Source organism: Misgurnus anguillicaudatus, chromosome 20 (genome assembly GCF_027580225.2).
Source record: "Misgurnus anguillicaudatus chromosome 20, ASM2758022v2, whole genome shotgun sequence".
Classification (NCBI taxonomy): domain Eukaryota; kingdom Metazoa; phylum Chordata; class Actinopteri; order Cypriniformes; family Cobitidae; genus Misgurnus; species Misgurnus anguillicaudatus.
This window is the reverse complement of record NC_073356.2, coordinates 32,173,559-32,198,713: the sequence shown is the minus strand read 5'-3', so window position 1 is coordinate 32,198,713 and position 25,155 is coordinate 32,173,559. Positions and strand designations below refer to the sequence as shown.

Below are 25,155 nucleotides of genomic sequence, written 5' to 3'. Positions count from 1 at the left end.
ATGTTAAACCAGCACTAACCAGTATAAATTCATGCAGATCTAATATGGTCCTCACAGAATAGATGAACATGTTGTAAAGCCGTGCAATACAATATACGCAAAGACCGAGTCAACTAGATCATTTACAAGGCTGTGACAGCCTTCGTGACAGCTACCCTTGTTGTTTTTCATTCGCGTCAACAGTTTAGAAGAGTGCAATAGTGACTGTATCAAAGAGTGGGTGTACGCGAACGTTTCTGTGAACAGAGGACCAGGCATCCTTACGACAGTGATAAGACTCTGCCCTGTGCTACTGTTGTCAAAAGAAGAAAAAAACGCTAGAAAAACAACCCACACTTTCTCGCTACAGCGCGCCTACAAAGAGCCTTTGTTCTCCCACAAGACAATCGACATTTCCAAAAGGATTCCCACGGATTCTAAATGCGGTTCATGCGCTCGCTCCGGCATGAGAAAGTGCCAAAAGCGCTGCGGCTTGCGGGCCTACACGCGCATTTTGCAAAGCAGGAGCTAGTAGCTGACTGACAACAAGATATGGTAACCTTTTTAAGAAACGGACTGTTGCAATGGCGTACTGCGTCACTGGGAATAAATGATGTGTGTATCGTGTATGTGAAAGTGTGAGAGGGTGCAAAGAACAGAACATAATAATCACCGCATGCATAAGAAAAGCAAGGGAAAAACAGCAGCATTTTGCTTTTTAGTTAGGAAAGGTTAAAGAAAAATACAGTGGTACTCTACAAATGTTAGGAATGGTGAGGGAAAAGGAAGTGAAACAAAAAAAGAAACCCGGCAAACTGGCTCACACCAAGCAACTTCACCAAGACTTTTAATGAGAAAATGCCCCAAAATTTCTTTAGGAAGGCCAACTAGAAAGCCAACCGCCAAGCAAGCGCTTGGCTTCTGAAGCGTACCCACAAGAGAGACGTCTGCAAGCATACTAAAATTCGTCTTTTATAGACAGCAAGAATAAACCCTGCACCCACATTTAGTGTTTGTGTGTCTGCCTATTGTATGTGCCGAGAGAGGTGTCGTGCATCTAAACACGGTGTCCTAACCAGGCGTGATGCAACTTTCTGGCAATGAGTACTTTGTCTGTGCTGAATGTCAATATGCTGTGCGACGTGCCAACATCTTTGATGTTCCTTGTTGTGGTCGGTCACTGTCAATACTGTTTATAACGTTGCACCTGGTTAGGAAACCATGACCCATGAATTGACCGTTTACATGTGAACATCACAAAGCTACCTAAATCTGTATGTGTGGTGCGGCATTCCTGCACTTTGTTTCTACTTACCGATGACGGTGATGGAGACCTCTTTTTTGCCAGATCCCAGACTGTTCTTCACTTCACAGATGAAAGTCGTGTTTACGGTTTCGTCCACTTTCTTCACCCGCAGCTTGTTCTGATCCACCTGTACCGTAGCTGGCATCTGACCAGACACGCTGAGAAAGACGGGCACAAAACGGTATATGTACATTAAATTATACAGAATACTAAACCCATATAAAGGTTTATCAAAAATGTATTTTACTAAAATATGATTCTTTGTATCTCATTAAAGAGTCATGAAACACCAAAACATGTTTTTAAGATTTTAAATCGGTCCACCAGTTTGAAATTTGTCACAGCAAAAAGTCACAGCGGGTCACACAAGTGTGCACACTAGAAGATCAACGAGCACCTGCTGTGAGTTGGCTATAATCTGATGGCTTTTGTCTTGGACTCAAAACATCAAAGGTCAAGAGCTTCAGTCATGTGTGTACACGGTGTAAATATCACTGGATATGATACAGTAAAGTACTTTAAGCCTCAGATATGTTGATAATTCATCATAAGATGTTGTGCTCTATGTAATATCAAATATTTGATGTGTTTCTATATACTGTAGCTCAGCGGTAAAGTATTGCTTTAGCAGTTCAAAAGGTCATGGGTTTGAGACCAGGGAACACACATACTAGGTGTATTTCTATCAAGTTGTTCAAGCGAATGACAGTGGTTTTGGTTACCTAATAACCAAGAGTAAACAAAACAAGACACATTTGGAAAATGGAGACAGGACTGCAAGTAGTCACGATGGGTTATTCATTTATTAGCAGTGCAGCTTGTAATAGCCAAACTAATGCTGAGTTTACACCAACCGCGTTTTGGGCGTCACAATCGCGTCTACCGCGCTTAGTTTGCCACTTGAACACTTTGAATGCATTTGCGTGTGTAGAGCGGAGTAGACGCGCGGAAAAAGCAAGCATTTGACGCGCGTCAGAGGCAAACTCCGCTTCTTGTGGGAGGGGCAAGTGCTATGCGGTTGTCTGTTTGCAAGATGACTGATGTTGATTGTGCATTTATCCAGAGAGTTACCGGTTTGTATGTGGTAACCTTACTATAGGGGGAAATAAACAGCGCAGGTCGATAAACATCACGTGACTCAAAAGTGAAATGTGTATTACAGCTTACCAGGTTACCCGATGTCCTCACTGACACTCCTTCAAGCGAGGTCCTTTTTATTCCTGTCTCATCTATAGAAATAAGAACTTGTGTCGTATAAGTACGGGTGACTGCTTATGGACAATAACAAGCGTTGGTTGAATGAGTGACTCCGGGGCGGGGCTGCCACCACTGCAGCAAGCAGGCTCCTGATTGGTTAACGCAGCGCGAAATTCTGCCAAAGTTCAAATTGTTCAACTCGGGCGTTAGCCGCAAATTTGCGTGAACCGCAAAATGCACATAAAACACATTCGCGCGTACCGCGCACAACGCTCAATTCGTGCCTTTCGCGTGAGCTTTTAAAAAAAAAATCGCCACATTTCAGTGCGAAAAACGCCAGCTGTTGTTTTTTTAAAGGTCACGTGCTTTCTGATCCCATTTTTTAAACCATAGTTAGTGTGTAATATTGCTAAAATAGCATAAATAATACCTGTAAAATGTACTTCCTGCTTTAATGACGTCAGTAAAACAGTTTTTGACTAAACTCCACCCACAGGAATACGTCAGTCGCCAGCTAAGCTAACGGCAAGCTATGCTGCTATCGAATCACAACACACTAAACAAACTACACAATCAGAACTCGATACGTATTTCTGAAGGAGGGACTTCGTAGAACAAGGAAGACATCAGCCTGTTTTTAGGACAGTGAAAACATCCGCATACAGATAAGTAAATTGTGTGGAAAAATACCGCGTTTTTTACACGTGAAACATGAACACATGTTATATTGCGCACTGTAAACACAATTAAAGCTTCAAAAATACGTTTAAAAATGCAGCGCTTCTATTGGAAACAATTGAAAACATACGCCGGCCATCAAGCGTAAAATCTTTGGTTTGCACCCCCCCCCCTTAGTTTAGCAATTACAAGCTGCACTGCTAATAAATCAATACATTGTCCCATCGTGACTAATTGCAGTCCTGTCTCCAATATTCAACTTTGGGTGAAAAGCTCAGCTTGTCAATGTCAGTTCTTACATGGCCGTCCAATCACAGTGGAGGAGGGGCGAGACAAATATACAACAACCGGCACATCGTACAACAACTGATAAACAAAGCAGAAGTATCACAGTAACCAAAGTGCTCAGCTAGGGGTGTGCAATAAACCGGTAGACATGATTAACCAGTAGAAATGTGTCAACCGGTAGAGATTTTGGACTGTTGTCTCAATCAAGGTTACGCGTCCACATCACGCTCCTTTGCGCGTGGTCACAAAAACGTAAAGTTTGTACATGTATTTAAGCACCGAAGTTTTAAAACAAGTTATTTTAAGCCATTGAAACAAACAACAGATCTATATGCATTCGCTCTTTCTGTGTCTGAGGAGCGCGCAAGTCGCGCAACCGCTGCTCTTTTTTGTTTGTGAGGAGCGCGCAAGTCACGCAACCGCTGCTCTTTCTGTTTGTGAGGAGCGCGCAAGTCGCACAACCGCTGCTCTTTCTGTTTGTGAGGAGCGAGCAAGTCACGCAACCGCTGCTCTTTCTGTTTGTGAGGAGCGCGCAAGTCACGCAACCGCTGCTCTTTCTGTTTGTGAGGAGCGCGCAAGTCGCACAACCGCTGCTCTTTCTGTTTGTGAGGAGCGAGCAAGTCACGCAACCGCTGCTCTTTCTGTTTGTGAGGAGCGCGCAAGTCACGCAACCGCTGCTCTTTCTGTTTGTGAGGAGCGCGCAAGTCACGCAACCGCTGCTCTTTCTGTTTGTGAGGAGCGAGCAAGTCACGCAACCGCTGCTCTTTCTGTTTGTGAGGAGCGCGCAAGTCACGCAACCGCTGCTCTTTCTGTTTGTGAGGAGCGCGCAAACCACGCAACCGCTGCTCTTTCTGTTTGTGAGGAGCGCGCAAGTCGTGCAACCGCTGCTCTTTCTGTTTGTGAGGAGCGCACAAGTCGCGCAACTGCTGCTCTTTCTGTTTGTGAGGAGCTCACAAGTCGCGCAACCACTGCTCATTAAGCTTGTGAGCATTTTTCCCGCTTTATTGGCCTTAAATACATATATGCATCAAAATTCCCTTCTTTGCAAGTATCCTCATAAACACGACCATTTAGAGCTTAAGAGAAAGTGAACAGCTAAAAGAGAAAACACATGTCTAACTTAGGGTCCGGACTTTGGTCTTAAAGGGGAAGTTACCTAATTTTGCTCCTGTCTGTCACTCATGTTTATGAAAATGTTATGCTTGTATAAGGTTGTTGTGAGAATTATCTATGGTATTGAAGATTTTAATATCAGAACAACCTTATTAAAACATTAAAACTCTACCGTGATACATATCGTTATCATGATATGAAATGAATAATGGAATGAATATTTTGGTCATATCGCCCCCACCCCTAAGCTCAGCTGAAGAAAGCTGTCAGTCGGCAGAAAAAAAGCTGGCTGTCGGCATCCGTCGAGTGTTTTCAGCCGCGTTTAAAAGCTTTCATGTGCACAACCCCTAAATGCTGTGCACAGAAGACAGAACGTATAGCATTTTTGATGCAGGCACTAGCAGCAAGGGCATTAAGACGACGTCGAGCCCCATATATGGTTAACGTCAGCGGAACAGTGGGTTTGATGTTCGTTACATCAGAATATATTCTGCAAATGCGTTTCCATACAATATAGTTCCTCTTTTAAATCCGCTTAGAAAAGCGCTACGTTTTATTTTGTACCACCAAACTTGCTCGTATAACTACTCGTCTTAAATAGGAAAAACGTTGACTTGTTTGGTCACTTCTAACTTTATCTCTAAATGGTATCATTGAATGAATGGGGCTAAGCTAAATGCTATCGAAGCGTCGCAGCGCGCTCCAGCGCTTACGTGCACGCACACAGATGATAGAGGGATGTATCAACAATTCTTAGTTAAGGTAATAACATATTTTAATATTGAAAATGAGTAGACTATTCCTTTAAGTCAAAAACCACCTCAATAGAGAACCAAAAAATCCCTTAATTCACAAAAAAGTTTATTCGAAATTTGGCGTTACTCTTTGGAAAACGCTGATCTTACTGATAAAAAAACGTTTTTTTATCAGTAGCATCACCATGATCTTATGCGATACTTCAAAATACGCATAAGATCATGGTGATGGCTACTGATAAAAAATGTATACCTTAAAATGCACCGTAAGTCGCTTTGGATAAAATTGCATAATGCCAATTGCATAAATGTAATGTTAAAAAATGTAAACACAAATAGTTGCTTTTATCATCTTTACACTTTAAACTAATTTATTTAACTCACAGCCTGTAGCACTACTAGTGCAAAATTGTGAGAGACACTTTGACTAACATCTATTGCCTTTCTTCATATCTCCATGATTCTCACACTGCTTAAGGGCCCATATTATGCAAAATCCAGTTTTACAAGGTATTTGGACATAAATGTGTGTTGGCAGTGTGACCACAACCACCCCACAATAAAAATAAAACCACCATCTCCATTAAACCAAAGCAGTCTCGTGCTGTTTTGATTCTCTTGTTAATGTGATGTCACACTAACAAAGCACCACCCATAGTCACTGACTGCCTGGTTAATTTTACCTACCTTTTCTAAATGTTTTTGTTAGCACATTGTAATGCTAAAGATACTATCGTCTTAAAATGTATTAGAAAGAATCAGCTCTATTGTTTGTTTGTTTTGCTTCGGCACAAATAGAGGCATTTAGGACATGCTATAGCTTGAAATATTTTGAGCTTAAACTTTCACATTCTAGGCACACTTAAGACTTATTGCATCTTGTAAAAATTTGCATAATATTGGCCCTTTAAGTACAACATTTATATATGCAGTAGATAAAATCTTTTTAGGTATCACACAGTGGCAATAATATTAAAACGGCCAATTTGTGGATGACAAGCTAATATTATCAATGACTGATTTCCCTTAAATGTTGATTTGCAACATGAATTTTATAAGGGAGGGCTTCTAGAATTATAAAGATTAGAGGGATTTGCAGATCAACACTACATTTGTTAAAACAAGACACGGTCTGACTTATATTCACAAGCGGCATCTGTTCTTACTGTGAGCGTGTTAACAGATCACCCCGATTATATCTGTGATTCAACCACATGGAGAGTTACCAAACTTCATGTATTTTGAAGCACGGCACAAATACGCATTTATTTGTGCATCACATCCATTTCTGATTGGCAACCACATGACAAATTAGAAAAAGTTCCTATGCAATGTAAAAAAGTGTCCGTCACCCAACAGGTCTTGTTAATAAATTTGGTTTCTTTATCTGTATCAATTCATATTCTCCTTTGTTTCGTAGAGAAAATGAAGACGAAGCATTGAAGCGTTAATAGGCCGTGGTTGTATTATGCTAGAGGCAGAGATACTTTCTCAATTCAGTACCAATTAGTCTTTGGCTTCTGTTAACAGCTAACCTCTTATCTTTGACTTTGCTTCGTTATATTCTTGATACAGTTCAACAACTTCACATTGATACCAACACCAACAGCACATAAATAAAATGTGGCTTCCGTTAAGACAAGATTAATAATAATGACAATGAAAAATAGCAAATGCACAGTCTGCGTGCTATTAATAGCTCAGCCAAAGAGGGAAATTCAATTATTTTTAACCTTACGTTATTATAAATCTGTTTCTTCTGTGTCAGTTTTGCTATGAATGTGCAAAAAATATATATATACAGGGTTCCCACACCTTAGTTAACTTCAAATTCAAGTACATTTCAAGGACTTTCCAGGTCAAATACCCTCAAATTCAAGGACTAAATGTGGAGACACATTTCAAGTGAGAGCAAGGTTACATCGTGTTACCTTTTAAGATACATTGTTACAGTTCTCTTTCGAGGGAACTCGTGCTGCGTCACTGCGGTAACACTTTGGGGACGCCTCCAGGGGTAAGTGCGTCTTAATGTGTATGGGTGATTCTCACGAAACCATTGAAACACCACGGCACTAATGATTTTAGCTTTAAAATGTGTAATATAGTAACATTAAAAAGCATCAGAATTAACACAATACTGTGTTCTACCTTGCACAATGTGTGATTTCAACATAAGAATTTATAATTGTAAATTTTATCTCATTTTCTGCTGAAATTCTCATTACCGCAATGTGTCCGGCTGTGTTTGAACATGCGTTATGTTGTAATTTAATCAAATTAACACAAAAATATTAAGAAAAAAAATAAATGGATGTTTTGCTAGACTACTTTAGATGACAGAAAAAATATTTACTGAATATTCATGTATAACAATAATGAAGAAAAATTAGGAAAATTATGTGTCCATGCCTGATGTTCTCATCCTCCGCAACACTTTTTGAGAACAGTTTAAGCACACATACAGAATTTTAATAAAGTTTGATTTTGAGTGACCAAGCACATGGACCAGTTACTTCAAGATGGCTACCAGGTAAGATCATTTTTTTTTACAGTTAATTTGAAATATTGTCTTGTCAGAATGCTTACACGACATTTTGATTATCATTACCGCAACAGATGCTTATTAAATGTTAATTTAATTAATAGAAGCATAATACTTTGATTTTAAATGCATGTGCAGAATCTCCAAATTATGTTCTTTCAGGTTTGTCATGTCATTTTGAAAATATGTCAGTGTTGATGTTTTCTGACTGTTGCGGTAATGAGATTTTTTAGGACTAATTTTTAAAATTGTGTTACAAAAAGTGTTAAAGATAAGTAAAAGTTTTTAAATTAATGTTCCCATTTACTCCAGACTTCGTTTTTCAATGTCTGGTGGGAAAAAAGTAAATTTAAGCAATTTTTACATTTTCATGCTTGACATTTTTAAAACCAAGTTTTCGTGAGAATCACCCGTATATCAAATTCAACCAATGGTGAGGCTTAACGACAAAGACACGGTGACGCGGGACCCAGGAAGTATATCGCTATCTGAAATATTGCCAAAAACGCCGTTACAGGGACGCAGGAAGTATGGCAAGAGAGACGCAGCGTCTCATTCCCTTCTCAGGGAACAACAGTTACATACGTAACCAGAGATGTTTTCATTTGTCAAACACAACTATGCAAAAAAGCATTTTGGTATGAATCAACATTCGCAGACAGAAAATATAAGCATTTAAAGCGAACAGTTTAGCACGTGTGCTTTAAAAAGTCTAGAATTTTTATGATATTATCCTACACTACACAGGGAATAATATGGATTTTTTTCAAAAAACTTCTTGCATAAAATAGATTCAAGCACTTTCAATGACCTGTATCTATGAATGGATATTTTCAAAAACTTCCAATGGCCTTGAATTTTCCCCCAGATTCACAAAATTTCAAAGATTTCAAGGACCCGTGTGAACCCTGTATATAATACACATAAACAGGTCATATGTGTCTGGATTTGCATATTTTTATTGTTATTGTGAGTTCATTTATGTATGAAGGTTCACTCACGGTCGTCCATTTTACATCAGATATCGCAGGGTTTGCATCAGCATTACAAGTCAGCACAGCATCAGTCCGACCCATGAACCAGTTATTGTCATTTCCTTCTATTGTCACAGTTGGGGGGTCTAGAAAGAGAACGAGTGAGAGAGAGACATTAGAAACCATGAAGCATTTGGTCTGTGAAATGTTGGAAAAAGTAGCTTGCACCTGGTACTACTTTTGAAAACATCTAAGCTTATGTCATGCCACTGGAAAAACGGTACTTTCTTGTAGTTTCATTGTCCAGCACTGAAAGCGCAGTTCAAAGGCTGATCATCTACTGTTCAGAGGTGTCAAAATAAGATACAGATATGCTGAAGGTTGCACAGCGAGGCTCAGGCAGTACTCTGACACATGGGAGAAGCGCAGAATAAAAAAGTGCAAGAGGCGAGGATGTTCCAACAACAGGATTTATTAAAGGAACGGCGAAGCCGCAAATCTCCGACAACCCCGAACGTTCCAGCTTGACTATGCTAACGCTGACGCCTCGAAGACTCTGTAAATAGCTTTGAAGAAAAAAATGTGTAAAATGTGTTGAGGCAGACACATGAGGCTGAGAACGAGACGCATGAATGCATTTTCAGATAAAAGAAGAGTGAAGTAAGGAAAAAAGCCGTTATGAATGAATTATGTGAGGATTAAGAGTGCACGTCGGTGTCATTGTCGTTAACGACAGATTAAACCAAAACTAAAGGAAAAATGTTTTTCGCATTGTCTAACTTTTAGAAGGATCTCTTGACAAATGCAGTTTAACTATAATTATTAAATGGTGTATAATGAATGGGATTGTTTTTATAACCTTAGAATGAGCCACATATAGAAATTGTCATTTTGTGCCGCCATGTTTCTACAGTAGCGCAAAACAGAAAAGCATTCTTATAGAGGACGTTTCCACACAAGGAACTAAAACGTCACACAAAGAACGTTGGATTCGTTATATAATTGGCTACACGTTCTGTCTATCAATATTTTCCATGAAGTCATTGGAGGAATGAGCGAGTCAAATGACGTCACTGTTTTTGACAGCGCTGTTTGTTTATGTATTATACTCCCGCATACTTTTCAAAACAAAGTTTGAACGCGGGTTTACGTGTTTACTAGAACCTAAAGTGTAATCTCATATACAGTGTTACGACGTAAATAGTACTTAGATTGTTGATTATATTCTATTACATGATGTTCATGCAAAATCTGATGTAAACAACAGACTATATATCTACATTTCACAGATTATACGCATTTGTGGACAAAAATGGTCATTGGATGTATTCTATTAGACGGTTTTCATGGATTTTTCACACATCGGAGTCGACTTGCGATAGTTATATCAACAAAAAGGTAAGAAGTCTCGTTTATATTTTGCATGTTATCATCTAGACTTCTGTCACAAAATACTACAATTATGTATCTGTATCTCAAAACAGAGACCATACACTGATGCTAAACCTGTATGCCTTTTAAACGATGTATAGTAATGTTAATATTATTAATGTTTGTAGACAGTAGGCTATATAGATTTTGTTAGCAGCGTTAAAAAAACTGACATCATCCCGCCCATGAATAAGTGCGCGTCGCGAGGTTAAGTACTTATTTTTACTTTGTTAAAAAAATATTTCCTATTAAATCTGACCCGACAACTCAAATTATAAATCATTATCCTAAGTAGGGATGCATATCAATTAATCGCGATTAATCTATAGCAGAATAAAAGTTTTTGTTTACATCATATATGTGTGTGTACTGTGTATAATAACTTTGTATAGTTAAATGCACACACATGCATGTATACATTTAAGCAATGTTTACATGTGTATATACATTTGTATATTTATGTATAATTTATATTATATATAAATATAAATACTTAATATATAAATATATTTTTTTCTTAAAATTATACATGCATGTGTGCATATTTATATATACATAATTATTATACACAGTTCACACACATATATGATGTAAACAAAAACTTTTATTCTGCTATAGATTAATCGCGATTAATTGATATGCATCCCTAATCCTAAGTGTAGCACTGTACATCGTGTTAAGGCAAGGAGATGGTTTTGAACACTGAACGACACGTACCTATTTTTTGTTTAGTTTTGCCAAAAAAAGTTACGAATTACACAGAATTAAAATTTTTGTGTCAATCTGGAAATGTAAAACTAAACTAAAAAGGCATTTTCCTGACTTCAAAACTATCCAAAAAAAAAAACATTACGATTGAATTGTTTGTCGTTATGTACAGTATAAAAACAAACTTACGATTTAAAAAATCTAAAACCTTTATAATCCACCTTCACATTAAAAATGTCACATTTATGTTTATATAAAACAGTTAAAATGAAGCTAAAAATTAAATGTTTACATAAAAACATTTAAAATAAAGCTAAAATAAATCCTAAAATAAAAAACTAAACTCAAACTAGAGTAAATATGGGAAACTAAAAAGTTAAACTACTGTATGGGAAAAAAATGGGGGAAAAGAGACTTAAAAAAAACTTTGTAAAACTAAGTGTTTTACTAGGAATTAACCGCTTTAACAGCGTGTAAGTTTGTGTATATCTCTTACACTGCACAACCAGCTTCAAGGCGAATGACTGAGGTTCGCTCTGCGTCCTTTGATTCACCACACAAGTGATTTCTTTTCCATTTTCGTTGGGAGTCGGGACTATCCGATACTCGCTCTTCACAGTCACAGTGCCATCCCTCTCAGGTACAGAAGTGTGGTTATAGCGGCCGGCGATGTTTGTATTCCAGGAGATAGTAGCCTCGGGTTTTCCCTGGGCTGCCTCGCAACGTGCCACGACTACCTCAGAAGAGCCGGCTTGCACTGTGACGGGGGCAGCAGAGTTTTTGGGTCTGGCTGAGGGAGAAAAAAAGGTTCGAAAAGGGTTATGATCAAGACTTCGTTTTCAAATGACAATATTTTATAAATCAAGAAGGGAAAACTTTTGAGCTAGAAAAGGCCTGCGGCAGAGCTACACAGGAACTGAACTGTTCTGTTTTTTTATTTTGTTTGAGAGAAACCGAGGTCAGAAAAAGAAAAAAAGTACTAGCACAAGTTAGAGAGAGAACGAGAGAGAGAAAGAGATGTCACAAACAACCACACAAAATGAACGAGTTCAGAGCTAATGTATTACTTTATGTAACCGCGGTAAGCATGGAGGGCAAACAGAGCGAGAAGCTTGCACACATCTCCACAAAGAATAACAAACAGACGAAGAAATGATTCACAACATCACTCGCTTTCTGATGATAGCTTCAGCTTAGTCATTGAAATGATGAATCAAGCTAATGGGAAACATAAGCATTAAAGCAGACAGAAGAAACGCTACTGTGAGTAAAGCTAATGTAGTTTAGCATGCCTCAGTGTCTGGGCTTTCCTAATTGCACTAAACTTGCTAAAGATTTTCCAGCTAAGGCATCAATCTTGAGACATGCATTTGTGGTCTGTACCAGGCCTATTCTGATAGATTGAATATTTACGATGTAGTTGACATGATTTTGTTGGGGATATAAAATGATGCAATATTATGAATAACGCAGTGCTTTTAGTGCAAGAATTATTTGCTGATTAAGTCCCTTGCAGACTGAGATATTTAATAGTATCTCAGATTTATCGTCACTAGCACAAATGGCGCCGGGGTTTGATTCATTTCGGCAAATTACTTCTTTTAAACAGATTTAAAGTGCAGAATTAAAGATTTGTTTGCATCGCCGCTCAAACATGTTCACAAATGTTTTTTTTAAATGCATTAAATTAAAACAAACAATCCGAATACACTCTTAGAATGGATGTGTTAAAAACAACACATTACTGTTGATTCTGGGATAACACACTAAATAGTCTATAGACGGTTTCATCGGACGAACGTAATACACGTCTGGATCCGAACTTTACTTCCGGTTTCGTTTTTTTAGTGGTCTGACTAGTTGCTAAACTGATCTCTTGAACAAATGCCTCGTTGAAAATAACAAATGTTTTGGTTTCCTAGGTAAGCTATGTGTTATTTTTGTGCTTGTTATATAAATAAACTACGTTTAAAGAACTTTGTTGTTATTTATTCTTAGCGGAGTTTACCGGAAGTTACGTGCGGACCGCTAAAGCCGCTTGTTTATGTTGTTACTGCTGAAACGGTCTATAGAAAGTATGTTTTAAATCCCCTAAAAATAATGGTTATAGTAATAGTTATAGACCTCAATCTTATATGTGCAAAAAAAATTGGCTTCAAGGGTTTTTTTTATTCTGATGCTGGACACGGATTTCGTGAGAATCACCCGGGTAAATATTAAATAAAGCGCTTGAATTACTCATGTCTTTCAATTAAAATGGTGCAAAAAATCTCGCATTTGATTAAAAATAATGTGATATGCGATAACTTTTTTAAACTATGCGCTACAAGATATTCAGTACAATAATGTTTTGAGATTAATTAAAAGGGTTAGTTACCCAAAAATGAAAAATCTGTCATCATTTGTAACAACATGAGAGTGGGTAAATGATGACAATTTTCATTTTTGGGTGAACTATCCCTTTAAATGAATAAATTAGCGCTGCGCAAAGATTAATCGAGATTAATCGCATACAAAATAAAAGTGATTTTTGGCATAATATATGAGTGTGTGCTGTGTGTAATTATTATGTATATTTAAATACAAACACATATTTATTTATTTATTTATTTATATTTTTATATATTCTATATGATATATAAATAAAAAAATTCTATTTAAAAAAATAAAATTAAAAAATTCCGAAATTAATATGTGTGTTTGGTTAAATACACATAATAATTGCACACAGCACACACACATATTATGCAAAAAAAATATTTTGTATGCGATTAATCTTTGCCCAGCCCTAAAATAAATAAATAAATTAATAACTAATATAAATAAATAAATAATAGTTATGTGCACATTTGCAGTATTTTGACCATTTCGATAGCATCCTGCAGCCCTATCGCAAATACATAACTATAAAAAAAACCTATACATTTTATATCGAGTAGCTATGGTCTAAAGGCACGAATTGAAACAAGATCAGTCTGTGTTTAAAAAGCACTGCAGCAGGCCTATAAATAACGCAAATAATGTAACCTACCCAGCATGATGAGAGTGGTCGTCCCCTGCTCGTTTCCGCTGGGGTAAGTGGCATACTCGCAGATGTACCTGCCCGCATCCGTCATCCTCATTTTGTCGATCTTGATGGACGGATTCTCCAGGGTACTGACCGTGAACTGTACTCGGCCTTCAAAGTCTTTATTAGGGAAACTCGGTCCATACTGGGGGTGGTATACAGCGATGTTTTGTCTGTCGCCTTCAACGCGCTCGAACATCCACGAGACCTGGAAATCAAAACGTGGGACTGAATCCGTGCACTGCGTCTAGTTTTAACAAATCACCTATTTGCGGGGCAATAAGAACGGATCGCATCTACTGAATCATCAATTGTCCTAACCAGGTGTGACACAACAAAGTGCAAAGTGATAAAAGCCATCTCCTACAGGTTAATTGCACGCTTTAGGACTCGGAGCTTGCCTCGAGCAAAAGAAAAAACACATTTCGTTGGCCGCCCACAAATTACTCATCATTGGCAAACAGTCGCATTCTGTTAAGATCAATTGCAAAGCTTTTCTTTGTACCTGTGTGAGTTTGGTGGTGCCGCTGTTTTGGAACTCACAGCGCAGATTGACAGAACTGTTTGGGTACGCCGTGACTTCGTTTTCAACTCGAACACGCTGACTCGAGACCCCTGCCAAAGAGGAAAAAGGGAAAGATTAGTACATTCCAGCATTGCAAGTTTTAAATCTGCAAATGATTAGGAACAAGTCAAAATTTTGAAACTGAAACCCAGCCGACAGGCTTTTCCCTAATAAGAAACACACCGAAGTGACTCAGCGTCATATTCCTCGGCCTGGACTTCCTTCGGGAAAAAACTGCAGTCTTGGAGTGATTAAAACCTTACAAGAGGTCTTTGGATTGATATGTATTGACATGCCAGGACAGTCTGCACATTCAGAGACCTATCCAGCTTTGATTGCCCATAATTAAAAAGGGGGAAAAAAAAGTTTGTGCTACCTCACATCATCCCCTATACACGGATCACAGATACAAATCAGAGCTGCGCTGAACAAATGACTTTGGATGAGAGGACTTATTTGAACATAAAAACTGGTAAACAAGTGGAAGCCAAGATGAAAAATGTACGTGATTGTATCCATTGTGAATTGATTATATGTTGCAGAGCACTTTTTATATGACAGACGGTTGTAGTTAAGGGGTTAATAAATAAAAGGACCTCGTGAGATCGACAGAAAAGAAAAGCTGTTGCAGAAGCTGTTATTACCTTTTAATGAAAGATTATGAAGACTTTTTTCACAGGGATAATGTGCACGGTTTAATCGATAACACCCGAAATGTTTATTAAGAAAGTACACGGGGTCGATTTTTATTTTACCTAGAACTTTGTTCTGTATAATCACGGCTAACGTCTCTCTAGGGAACCTTTAGCAATAATTGCCAATTATTTGTGTGACAAACACCTCATATTGCTACAATCTGAATGTGCACATGCAAATTATTGCCGTAACACAGACAAAAAGAGATGAATTCTGCCTATCCTAGTTTTGAAAGAAATAGTAATTTAATTTTAAACCATTAAAATCATTTTCGAAATTACATTATGCTTCTGAAACTGTACTCCGTCCTTTAAACAGGCAAGTGATCACAACATCATAATGTCCTGCGACATTTATGATGCCATAAAAGTGAATGCTATGATTATGTAAACTCCATAACCTGATAGCAGTCTTACGACTCGCTGATTCTTAAACAAAAAGCCAAAGACCACGTCTGGTACAGCAATGCCGATCCTTTACGCTTAAGAAAAGTTTAACCCAACCGCCATGATCTCAGTCTCTAATCTTTGTGTCGGCACAGACCGCAAAGTTCACTTTCTCTTTACCATCCCTCTTTTTCTCACACAATCCTATTCAAAGGCAGGTTAAAATAAACAACCCACGTTTTGGCTAGGGTGGTGTGCAGACTCATGCGAGCACCTATGGAGAGGAGTGAGAGACCTCCAGCTGGAGCTACTGGAGTTAAAGGCCAGCGAGTAGCGGAAGATCTGCTACATATACACATGCTGGATAGGGAACGGCTAGGCGCACACATACACACACAAGCACTTCACAACGTACAGAAACATTATCAGCGCACCCAAACACACTCTAAAGACAGACCTCAAATTGCTTGGCGCCCCGGAGAGGATTAGCGCTATCAAATACAGGGTCGTGACTACATCAAATTATACATAAACATGGCTTGACTTGTTATACGAGAAAAATGCTTTGAATCCACCAGCTTCAAACGCATAAGCATTCCTCCATTCAGGTTAAAATTCCTGCACTGTCTCGAAAAGACCTCAGCTGTACTGAACAAGGCTCATATTCTACAAAGACATTAAAATCGATACGGCCAAAGATTTGCAAAGCTTCAAACAGTAAGATATGTTTGCTCAAGGCAGTGTATGGAGCAGAAAAAACAAATATTGTTTTCTGTATATGTTGTTTTATACTGTATACAGTACGTATACAAAGCCAACACCCTTGTAATGTATTGGGCAAGCATTTATGAGTGTGTACTTAATATGTTTTTGTTAAAGCTATCTAATCTGTCAACTGATAAATATTTCACTACTATATGGGATTTCCTTGAACACATATTGATATCTAGCTGAATTATGCTGAGAATGCAGATTAGGCTGTTTTTTATGCCAGGGCACTGTTAATGTCACCGGTTAACCAACGAGTTAACCAACAAGTCCTAGAGATGTTGTTTTTATGTGCATGAGAACATTTTGATAAATGATGTAAGCACACAGCTGATTGTAACCATTAACATAGTAGGAAAACAAATATTATGGACGTGTTGTGATAAATGAAGAAGAAGATATTTTGATAAATGATGTTAAGCACACAGTTGAAGGTACCCATTGAATTCCATCGTATTCATTTTTTCTACTATGGAAGTCAGTGAGCTGTGTGCTTACCATCATCCATCAAAATATATTTTTAGTTTTTGTGAAAAAAAAAATTCATACAGGTAACATAGTAGGAAAACAAATATGGAAGTATTGTGATAAACGATAAAGAAGATATTTTGATAAATGATGTTAAGCACACAGTTGAAGGTACCCATTGAATTCCATCGTATTCGTTTTTTCTACTATGGAAGTCAGTGAGCTGTGTGCTTACCATCATTCATCAAAACATCCTTTTAGTGTTTGTGAGAAAAAATAAATTCATACAGGTCTAGAACAATCTGAGGACGAGAAAAAGACATAATTTTCATTTCTGGGTGAACCATCCCCCTAAGAGTCTAAATACAGGTGTAAACAGGGTCTAAACAGTTTTTATCTTGGCCACTTTCGACCACATTCAAAAGTCGTTGAAAACACATTTGACGTAAGTGCTTTTGTGGTGTAGACGCTCGTGGTCGAATGTGTTCGAACGACCACAGTGGTCTTGACTTGACTCTCAGTGCGGTCTTTAGGTTATATTTTCCAAAATAAAAGCAGCTGCTCATTGCCGATTTGTATTTGCAAATGTGTGAAAGTTGCGTGAGCTTATTTTACCAATCGCTCTGAAATATCTGAGAAAGCTCTTACATATATACGTACAAAACTTTGTGCAGGATGTTTACTAACACAAGCTGCGGTACTCTGACATAATATTAGTGGGTGTTGACTTAAAGCCGACATTTCTCCCACAATCCATGTTATAAAGAAAGCAGAGGGACTCGCCCACATACCAAGTCTCTTTCTCATCCACTTGTGATCCGATTGACCAAAATGCATCTTTCACAATTTCACAAGACTTTTTATAAGATGTAAAATAAATCTTTGGTGTCTCCAGAGTACATATGTTAAGTTTAAGCTCAAAATACCATATAGATAATTAACATGTTAAAATTGCCACTTTGTAGGTGTGAGCAAAAATGTGCCGTTTTGGGTGTGTCCTTTAAAATGCAAATGAGCTGATCTCTGCACTAAATGGCAGTGCTGTGGCTGGATAGTGCAGATAAGGGGCGGTATTATCCCCTTCTGACATCACAAGAGGAGCCAAATTTCAATAACCTATTTTTTCACATGCTTGCAGAGAATGGTCGACCAAAACTAAGTGACTGGGTTAATATTTTTCCACATTTTCTTCGATAGAAGCACTGGGGACCCAATTACAGCACTTAAACATGGAAAAAGTCAGATTTAGTACCAGGTGCAAACATGGTTAAAAGAAATGTGGGATTAAAGGGATAGTTCACCCAAAAATTTAAATTCTGTCATTATTTAAGGGCCGTTTAAGGGCATTATAACGATAACTATAAAAAATAAAGTTTCGAAAATCATTTTATATTAAAGAGAATAGCGGAGTTCACACCACAACTATAATGATAAAGATGCATTGAACAATTTCTGAGGGTTTATTTCTCACCTGCTGAACGATTTACAGCCAATAAAATCTTTGAACTTCAAGTGCACGCGAAATGGCAGTGGAGCTCATTGCTGAAGTCCATAACATAAAATTCCCTCAGGTATCCAGCACTGATGCAGTTGCTTTGAAATTCACTACGTAATGCTTTTTTCCTCCCACACCGATTACGCCAAAAGGTAAGATATTATTACACAAACTACTAGATTCACGGTTTAGAATTACGCGAAACGCAGTGCGTTGAATACATCTGCTGGTTACCCGCTGTGTAAATGCAATGCATATTTACATATTCAGTGACACTTTTGCAACAATTGCAAACGTTTTTATTACAAGAAACATGCAATATTAGTTAAAGCCATTAAAGACAAGTGATTTGCATAAATGCAGCACGCATGAGAGAATTAGCATAAAGTTATCGTTATGATGTGGACGCCAATATATTTATCTTTATAGTTAACGTTATAATGTGAACGGCCCTTTACTCTCCCCCATGTTGTTCTAATCCTGTACGAGTTTCTTAATAGACCTTTTGCGTGTTTGCAAACAGAGATGATGTTTTTTGTGGGCGGAGCCCAACTGGTGGCAGAACGTGACTGCTGTGCAGTAGCAATGTGAAGTGTTTTAGTGTGAATTGTTATTTAGTGTTCTGTCGAAGTCTGTTTCCCTTTAGTGTAATGTTTCTTATAGCGTTTCATCGCGTTACGTTTATTTTTTTAGATAAATAAAAAGTTTAAATGGCTTGGCTACTAATATGTGTGCATGTATGTAATGTATATGTATTGTTCTTTATTGGTAAACCAATTATTTTACATTATGAATCGCTAAAGTACATAAATACTTATAAAGCAATACTATCATGTATTCTCTATAATATTATTTATTTAATATTTCATTTCATTGTTCATTTTTTCTTCCTTATATTTATAGCCTACATATTTGTTCTAAAACTATTATAAAACTATTATGTTTACATACAAATGAATATGCATAGGCCTGTTTATATATTAATAAAACTTTACATCATGTGTGTGTGTGTGCGCTATATTTATATATTTATTAAGTATGTAAACATAATAATTTTAGAACAAACAGGAAGAAAACAAGCTAAGATATGAGGTAAAAAAAATAACAGGAAACGGACCAATCATGAAATATTTAATAAATGATGATATTGTTTTTTCAGTATAACCAATTCAAATCTTTAATCTTTCTAAACGTAATGTGATGAAATCGCTATAAAAAAACAGACTTCGACAGAACACCGGAGATCTTCTCTAATTATTCTAATTATTAAAAGATTTTCAGATGATTTCATCACTCAATCTGTCCATTTAAGGGCTTATTGCAACCATAAACACCTACGTTTATCTTCAAATGGTGTCTTCGACAATGGCATTTTATAAAAATTAAGGCCACCCTAGACATTTTCTAGTAAATTCTTTTGCTTGTTTCAATCGTGTCTAATTCATTTCCACTCTTTTTCTTCTACCACATTGTGCACGCAGCTTGCAGTGACGTAACTGTGACGTCTACTCGCAAAAGGTCTATTCTGTTCTAAAAATCTTTAACAAATGATAGTAAACACGCAGTTAAACGCATTAACTTCCATAGTATTTTTTTTTGTACTATTCAAGTGGGTACTGTAAACTGTGTGGCATCATTACTCAAAATATTTCATATGTGTTTAACCGAATAAAGAAACTCATACAGGATTAAAACAACATGAGGGTGAGTAAATGACACAATTGCATTTTTTGGGTAAACTATCCCTTTAAGGAGAATAAGCAGGCTGTTTAGGATTATACGAATAGCAAATGTAGCGGTCAGAGTTCAGTTACCAAAAGAGCCATCTGTATTACATCCAACTTCAGGCATCTACTTTACTTTCAATTATTAATGCTTCCATCAAAAAGGTTGCGTAAGGTTTCAGAAGTTTTGCGCCAAGAATGGCAATATGGGTACACAACAGGCATTTTCTCACAGCTTTGTGTGACTGAATCATGGTGTGTAGGTATATGCCTGTATTCAGGGCTCTAATGTCAGGAATTGTGTGTTTTCATTACAGAGCCTGCGTGTGACTCAATGTAGCAGAATTTCCCCTGAAGGAACACAATGGCCTGTCAGACCAGCTCGCTGAAATAAGAAACAGAAACACAAAGCATTTCTTCACTCTCTCGCTCTTTTTACCTCACTCTCTCTCTCTCTCTCTCTCGCTGCTTTATTCCACTTTTGTTTTCGTCTATCTTTGGCTTATAACTCTATTTCTTTCCTTCCCTACAACAAATGAGTCATATGCAGGAATGTAGATGTAAGAGGTTTCTGGTTGCAAGTCCTCGTAGCAGTAAATGAAACAACTCCATGATGTGTGTCTTCAGGTAAATCGAAAAAGAAAGGAGAAAGGGAAGATACAGTAAAGAAAAATGTGCATCAAGTATCTCATTTGCATGCACATCCATGTTTCCCCTCTTCTTTTGTGTTCAAGTGTTTCTGTTCATATTTCTTCACTGATCTATTTGCACCGGTTTTAATACCTCTGAAACAGTCGGGGTGTCTGCGTGGTGCTGATAGGCTTTACTTAAGGATGATAAATGAACAGAAATAGGCAGTGTATGAGCGCTTAAATAAAACGCAAAGGCATTTAAGAGAAAATAAGCAGTTTAACAAAAGCATATAAGCTTCATGTACCTGATGCAAAGCTCATTAGTTATTCATGATATAATATTCACATTTCAAGTCATTAATATATTCATTTATAAGCACCACAGGGATGCTTTTGGGCATCACCTACTTGCACATTAACTAAAATAAATTCCCCATTTCATATTTACGGTTTAACAAAGATTAATGATTAAGAGGTAACTTATGTAAATCTTATGCAAAAACCAACCCACAAATAAAGATTTGAGCTGCATTAACTATAAAAATATACTGCTCTTTATACAGTCGTATGCAAAAGTTTGGGCACCCCTGCCAATTATTATTATTATATTTGGGTGTTTGGATCAGATCAAATTAATTTTGATCTATCAAATAACTGAAGGACACAGTAATATTTCAGTAGTGAAATCGGGTTTATTGGATTAACAGAAAACGTGCAATATGTATCAAAACGAAATTAGACGGGTGCATAAATTTGGCCACCATTGTCATTTTGTTGGAACACACAATTGGTTTGGTGAGCTCATAAAGCCTTGAACTTCATAAACAGGTGCATCGAATCATGAGAAAAGGTATTTAAGGTGGCCAATTGCAAGTTGTTGTTCTCTTTGACTATCCTCTGGAAAGTGGCAACATCGGGGCGTCGAAACAACTCTTAAATGACCTGAAAACAAAGATCGTTCAACATTATGGTTTAGGGGAAGGCTACAAAAAGTTATCGCAGAGATATAAGCTGTCAGTGTCCACTGTGAGGAACATAGGGAGGAAATGAAAAACCACAGGCACAGTTCTTGTTAAGGCCAGAAGTGGCAGGCCTAAAATATAAAATATTGGAGAGGCAAAAGGATGGTGAGAACGGTCAAAAACAGCCAACAGACCACCTTCAAAGACCTACAACATCAACTTGCTGCAGATGGTGTCACCGGGGTTTCCCGCAGCACTTTGCAGTTCGGGGCGGCCCGCCTAAGCTGGGAAACCCTACCACCTTAACTAGGTAGTCCAAAATTTTTTTTAAATTTGCCACCTGGCCGAAATGAGAAAGACGTGGTCCGGACCATCACTGTCTGGAGGATCAGCCAGTTGATAAAACATCTCTGAGAATAGCACGGACGCGCTTCAAACCGCCAGCGTGCATGCGATGTTATTGTATTAGTCTATAGTTCTTAAAAATTTAAAGTAAGTTAGCTGGTGATTTTGTTGTTTGAGCAACCTGCTAGCTAGGTTTCACATGCCTGTTGATTAGATATAATTGAGTGCTCTTGCTCACTTTATTTATGTGCATTATTTATATGCTACAGTAGTTACACTTCTTTAAAATAATGTAATTAATAGTGGGAAATAATCAGATTTGACATTTTTTGCGGCATCTATCATCGTTCGCCAGACATTCTACAACATCTGCTTTAGTTTGTGTTTATTAACCCTTTAGTTTCACTTCATTACGCAGCTATTCGCGTTAGAGGTAAAAAACATTTAATTCATTAATAATCTAGTATGTGTTCATTTTCTGTCATAGTAATTAAGTTTTATTTGAGTGTTTTAAATAAAAATATTTTCATTTTCACCATGACGCAATATGTATCAATATGACGCAATATGTACGCCCCGGCTCTTTTGATTGTCACCCCCCGGCCCCAAAAACCACCTTAACTAACAAATTTTCTGCATGAAACCCTGTGTCACTGTGCATCGTTCACCAATTCAGCGCACTTTGATGCAAAAGAAGCTTTTCTGCTCACTAGATGTCATCTTGGGTCCAAAGAAATGTACCCGACCTGAAATGACCTGAATCACTTTTTACCCGAACCCGACGTGCATAAATATTTTTTTAAAGGTCACGTTCTTCCTGATCCCATTTTTTAAACCCTAGTTAGTGTGTAATGTTGCAATAATAGCATAAATAATACCTGTAAAATGATAAAGCTCAAAGTTCACTGCCAGTCGATATATTTTCATTAACAGAATTTGCCTTTCAAAGCAAGCAAATTGTGTGAAAAATATCACTTTTTTTACACGTGAAACATGAACAGGTTATATTGTGCACTGTAAACACAATCAAAGCTTAGACCCGAGTCCAACCCGAACCAGTGGCATTTTTTACCCGAATATAAATGGCACCGACGTGTGTGCAGTCTGCAGCCCCACATGCAGAAGCCAGACAGAAAGCAAACAGACGAGAGGTTTAAAAAGGACATTGACGCACACACGCGAGATAGTTCGGGTCGTCTCGGGTCCGTTCAGCAAAAACACACTTATTTTAAATTACCCGAGACTTGATGCCGCTAATATTATACTCGACCGTGTCTGAGCGTCAAGAGTTGAAAGCGATTCAGCTTTGGGTGAAAAGCTCCACTCGTCGATGTCAGTTCTCACACGGCGTCCAATCACAGTGGAGGAGGGGCGGGACAAGTATCACAACAACCAACCGGCTCACAGCTCAAGTATCACAACTAAAAAGTGCGCGGCTGAAAAAACAGCCGGTATTCGGTGTCCTCCAGGCATTTCAGCCACGTTTAAAAGTTTTGGTGTGCAACCCAAGCATACAAATTTTGCACGCTACTACCTGCCAGCACAGAGTTAATTATCCGCCCGCATCCCTGCCTGTGAATTTTAGGAATGTCACAATCCACCCGTTTTAGACACTTTTATGGTTATATCCACAGGTACTTGACCCGTCGCAGGACTCTGGCGTGTGTGCAGTAGAGTCCACTTAGATCCGAAAACCTGAGGTCGGACCAAGACCCGAGCGGGTTCGGGTCTAATAGTTTCACGTGGGCCTCAGCGCCGAGAGTGGAAAAACCGCAAAGCGCCGGCTTTTTTGAAAAACGCAGAGTCTCCATTGGAATCAATTGAAAACACGCGGCGGGGCGTAAAAGCTTTGGTGTGCACGCCCCCTAAAGTACCATTACACGCGCAACATATGACATTTGACCCATCATGTCACCACCACTGCGACAGTGCACGACCTTTGTTGATTCTTCTCGTAGCGAAGTTGGAGCGAGCATTGCAGGAGTTGCATAAAGTTTTGCCGTTGATAGCCAGAAGTTGAACGTCTTCTCTTGTTTTTTTCTTGGTCTTTTTTATTAATAGGTCTATTTGTGTAGTTATTAGGTTCCATTTGTGCCAATGATAGGCTACTTGAATGGCACAAAACAAACACACTTTAGTTTTATTAGCCCATTCATGACGCTGTTGTGATGTTGAGAGAGGTACGAAATAAAAAATAAAGCACTATAATTGGAATGCTTTTAGCGTGTGTGGTTTATGCGTGTGCGGGTACTGGTCGGGTAACGGGCCAAATATTAATGGGTCCAGGCGGGTGCGGATTTAATTTTGATATTATCACGGGTGACAGTTCAGATCTGGTGCTGAACTTTGGGGGTACGGGTGGGGGCGGGTCTCCAAAAATGGACCCATGCAGGACTCTGACACACCACAAACGTGTCAATTGAGTCAATTGAGGAATGCAAACACACATTTGGGCAAGCCAGCTTCAATTTGGAAAAAGGTGCTGTGGACTGATGAAACAAAGATTGAGTTATTTGGTCGTAACAAGGGGCATAATGCCTGGTGGCAAAACAACACAGCGTTCCAAGAAAAAAATTTGCTACCCATAGTCAAATTTGGTGGAGGTTCCATCATGCTGTGGGGCTGTGTGGCCAGTGCCGGTACTGGGAATCTGGTTAAATATCAGCAGATTCTTCAGAATAATGTTAAGGAATCAGTCACAAAGTTTAAGTTACGCCGGGGCTGAATATTTCAACAAAACAACGACCCAAAACACTGCTCAAAATCTACTCGGGTATTTATGCAGAGGATTAAGTACATTCTGATATGTTCTGGAATGGCCATCCCAGTCCCCAGACCTGAAAATCATTGAACATCTGTGGGGTGATTTGAAGCGGGCTGCCCATGCTCAGCAACCATCAAACCTAACTGAACTGGAGATGTTTGTGAGGAGGAATGGTCCAAAATACATTCACCCAGAATCCAGACACTCATTACAGGCTATAGGAAGCGTCCTTCAGTTATTTGATAAATCAAAATGAAATCAAACCCCAAATATTTATAAATGAAAATCATGGAAATTGTCAGGGGTGCCCAA

The 25,155-nt window shown here is 38.2% G+C and overlaps 1 protein-coding gene across 5 annotated transcripts in view; it reads right to left on the bottom strand.

Annotated features, from left to right (window-relative positions):
- The window catches only part of pvrl2l (PVR cell adhesion molecule related 2 like), a 204,684-nt gene that overhangs the window by 95,743 nt on the left and 83,786 nt on the right, over nt 1-25,155 (bottom strand). For all 5 annotated transcript variants that reach the window (XM_073858547.1, XM_073858549.1, XM_073858550.1 and 2 more), the window contains exons 2-6: nt 14,544-14,653; nt 14,003-14,246; nt 11,468-11,761; nt 8,861-8,978; nt 1,295-1,443 (exon numbers count right to left, since the gene is read on the bottom strand). In XM_073858547.1, coding sequence (XP_073714648.1) covers nt 1,295-1,443; nt 8,861-8,978; nt 11,468-11,761; nt 14,003-14,246; nt 14,544-14,653 — 915 coding nt within the window. The remainder of the gene's footprint in view (nt 1-1,294; nt 1,444-8,860; nt 8,979-11,467; nt 11,762-14,002; nt 14,247-14,543; nt 14,654-25,155) is intronic.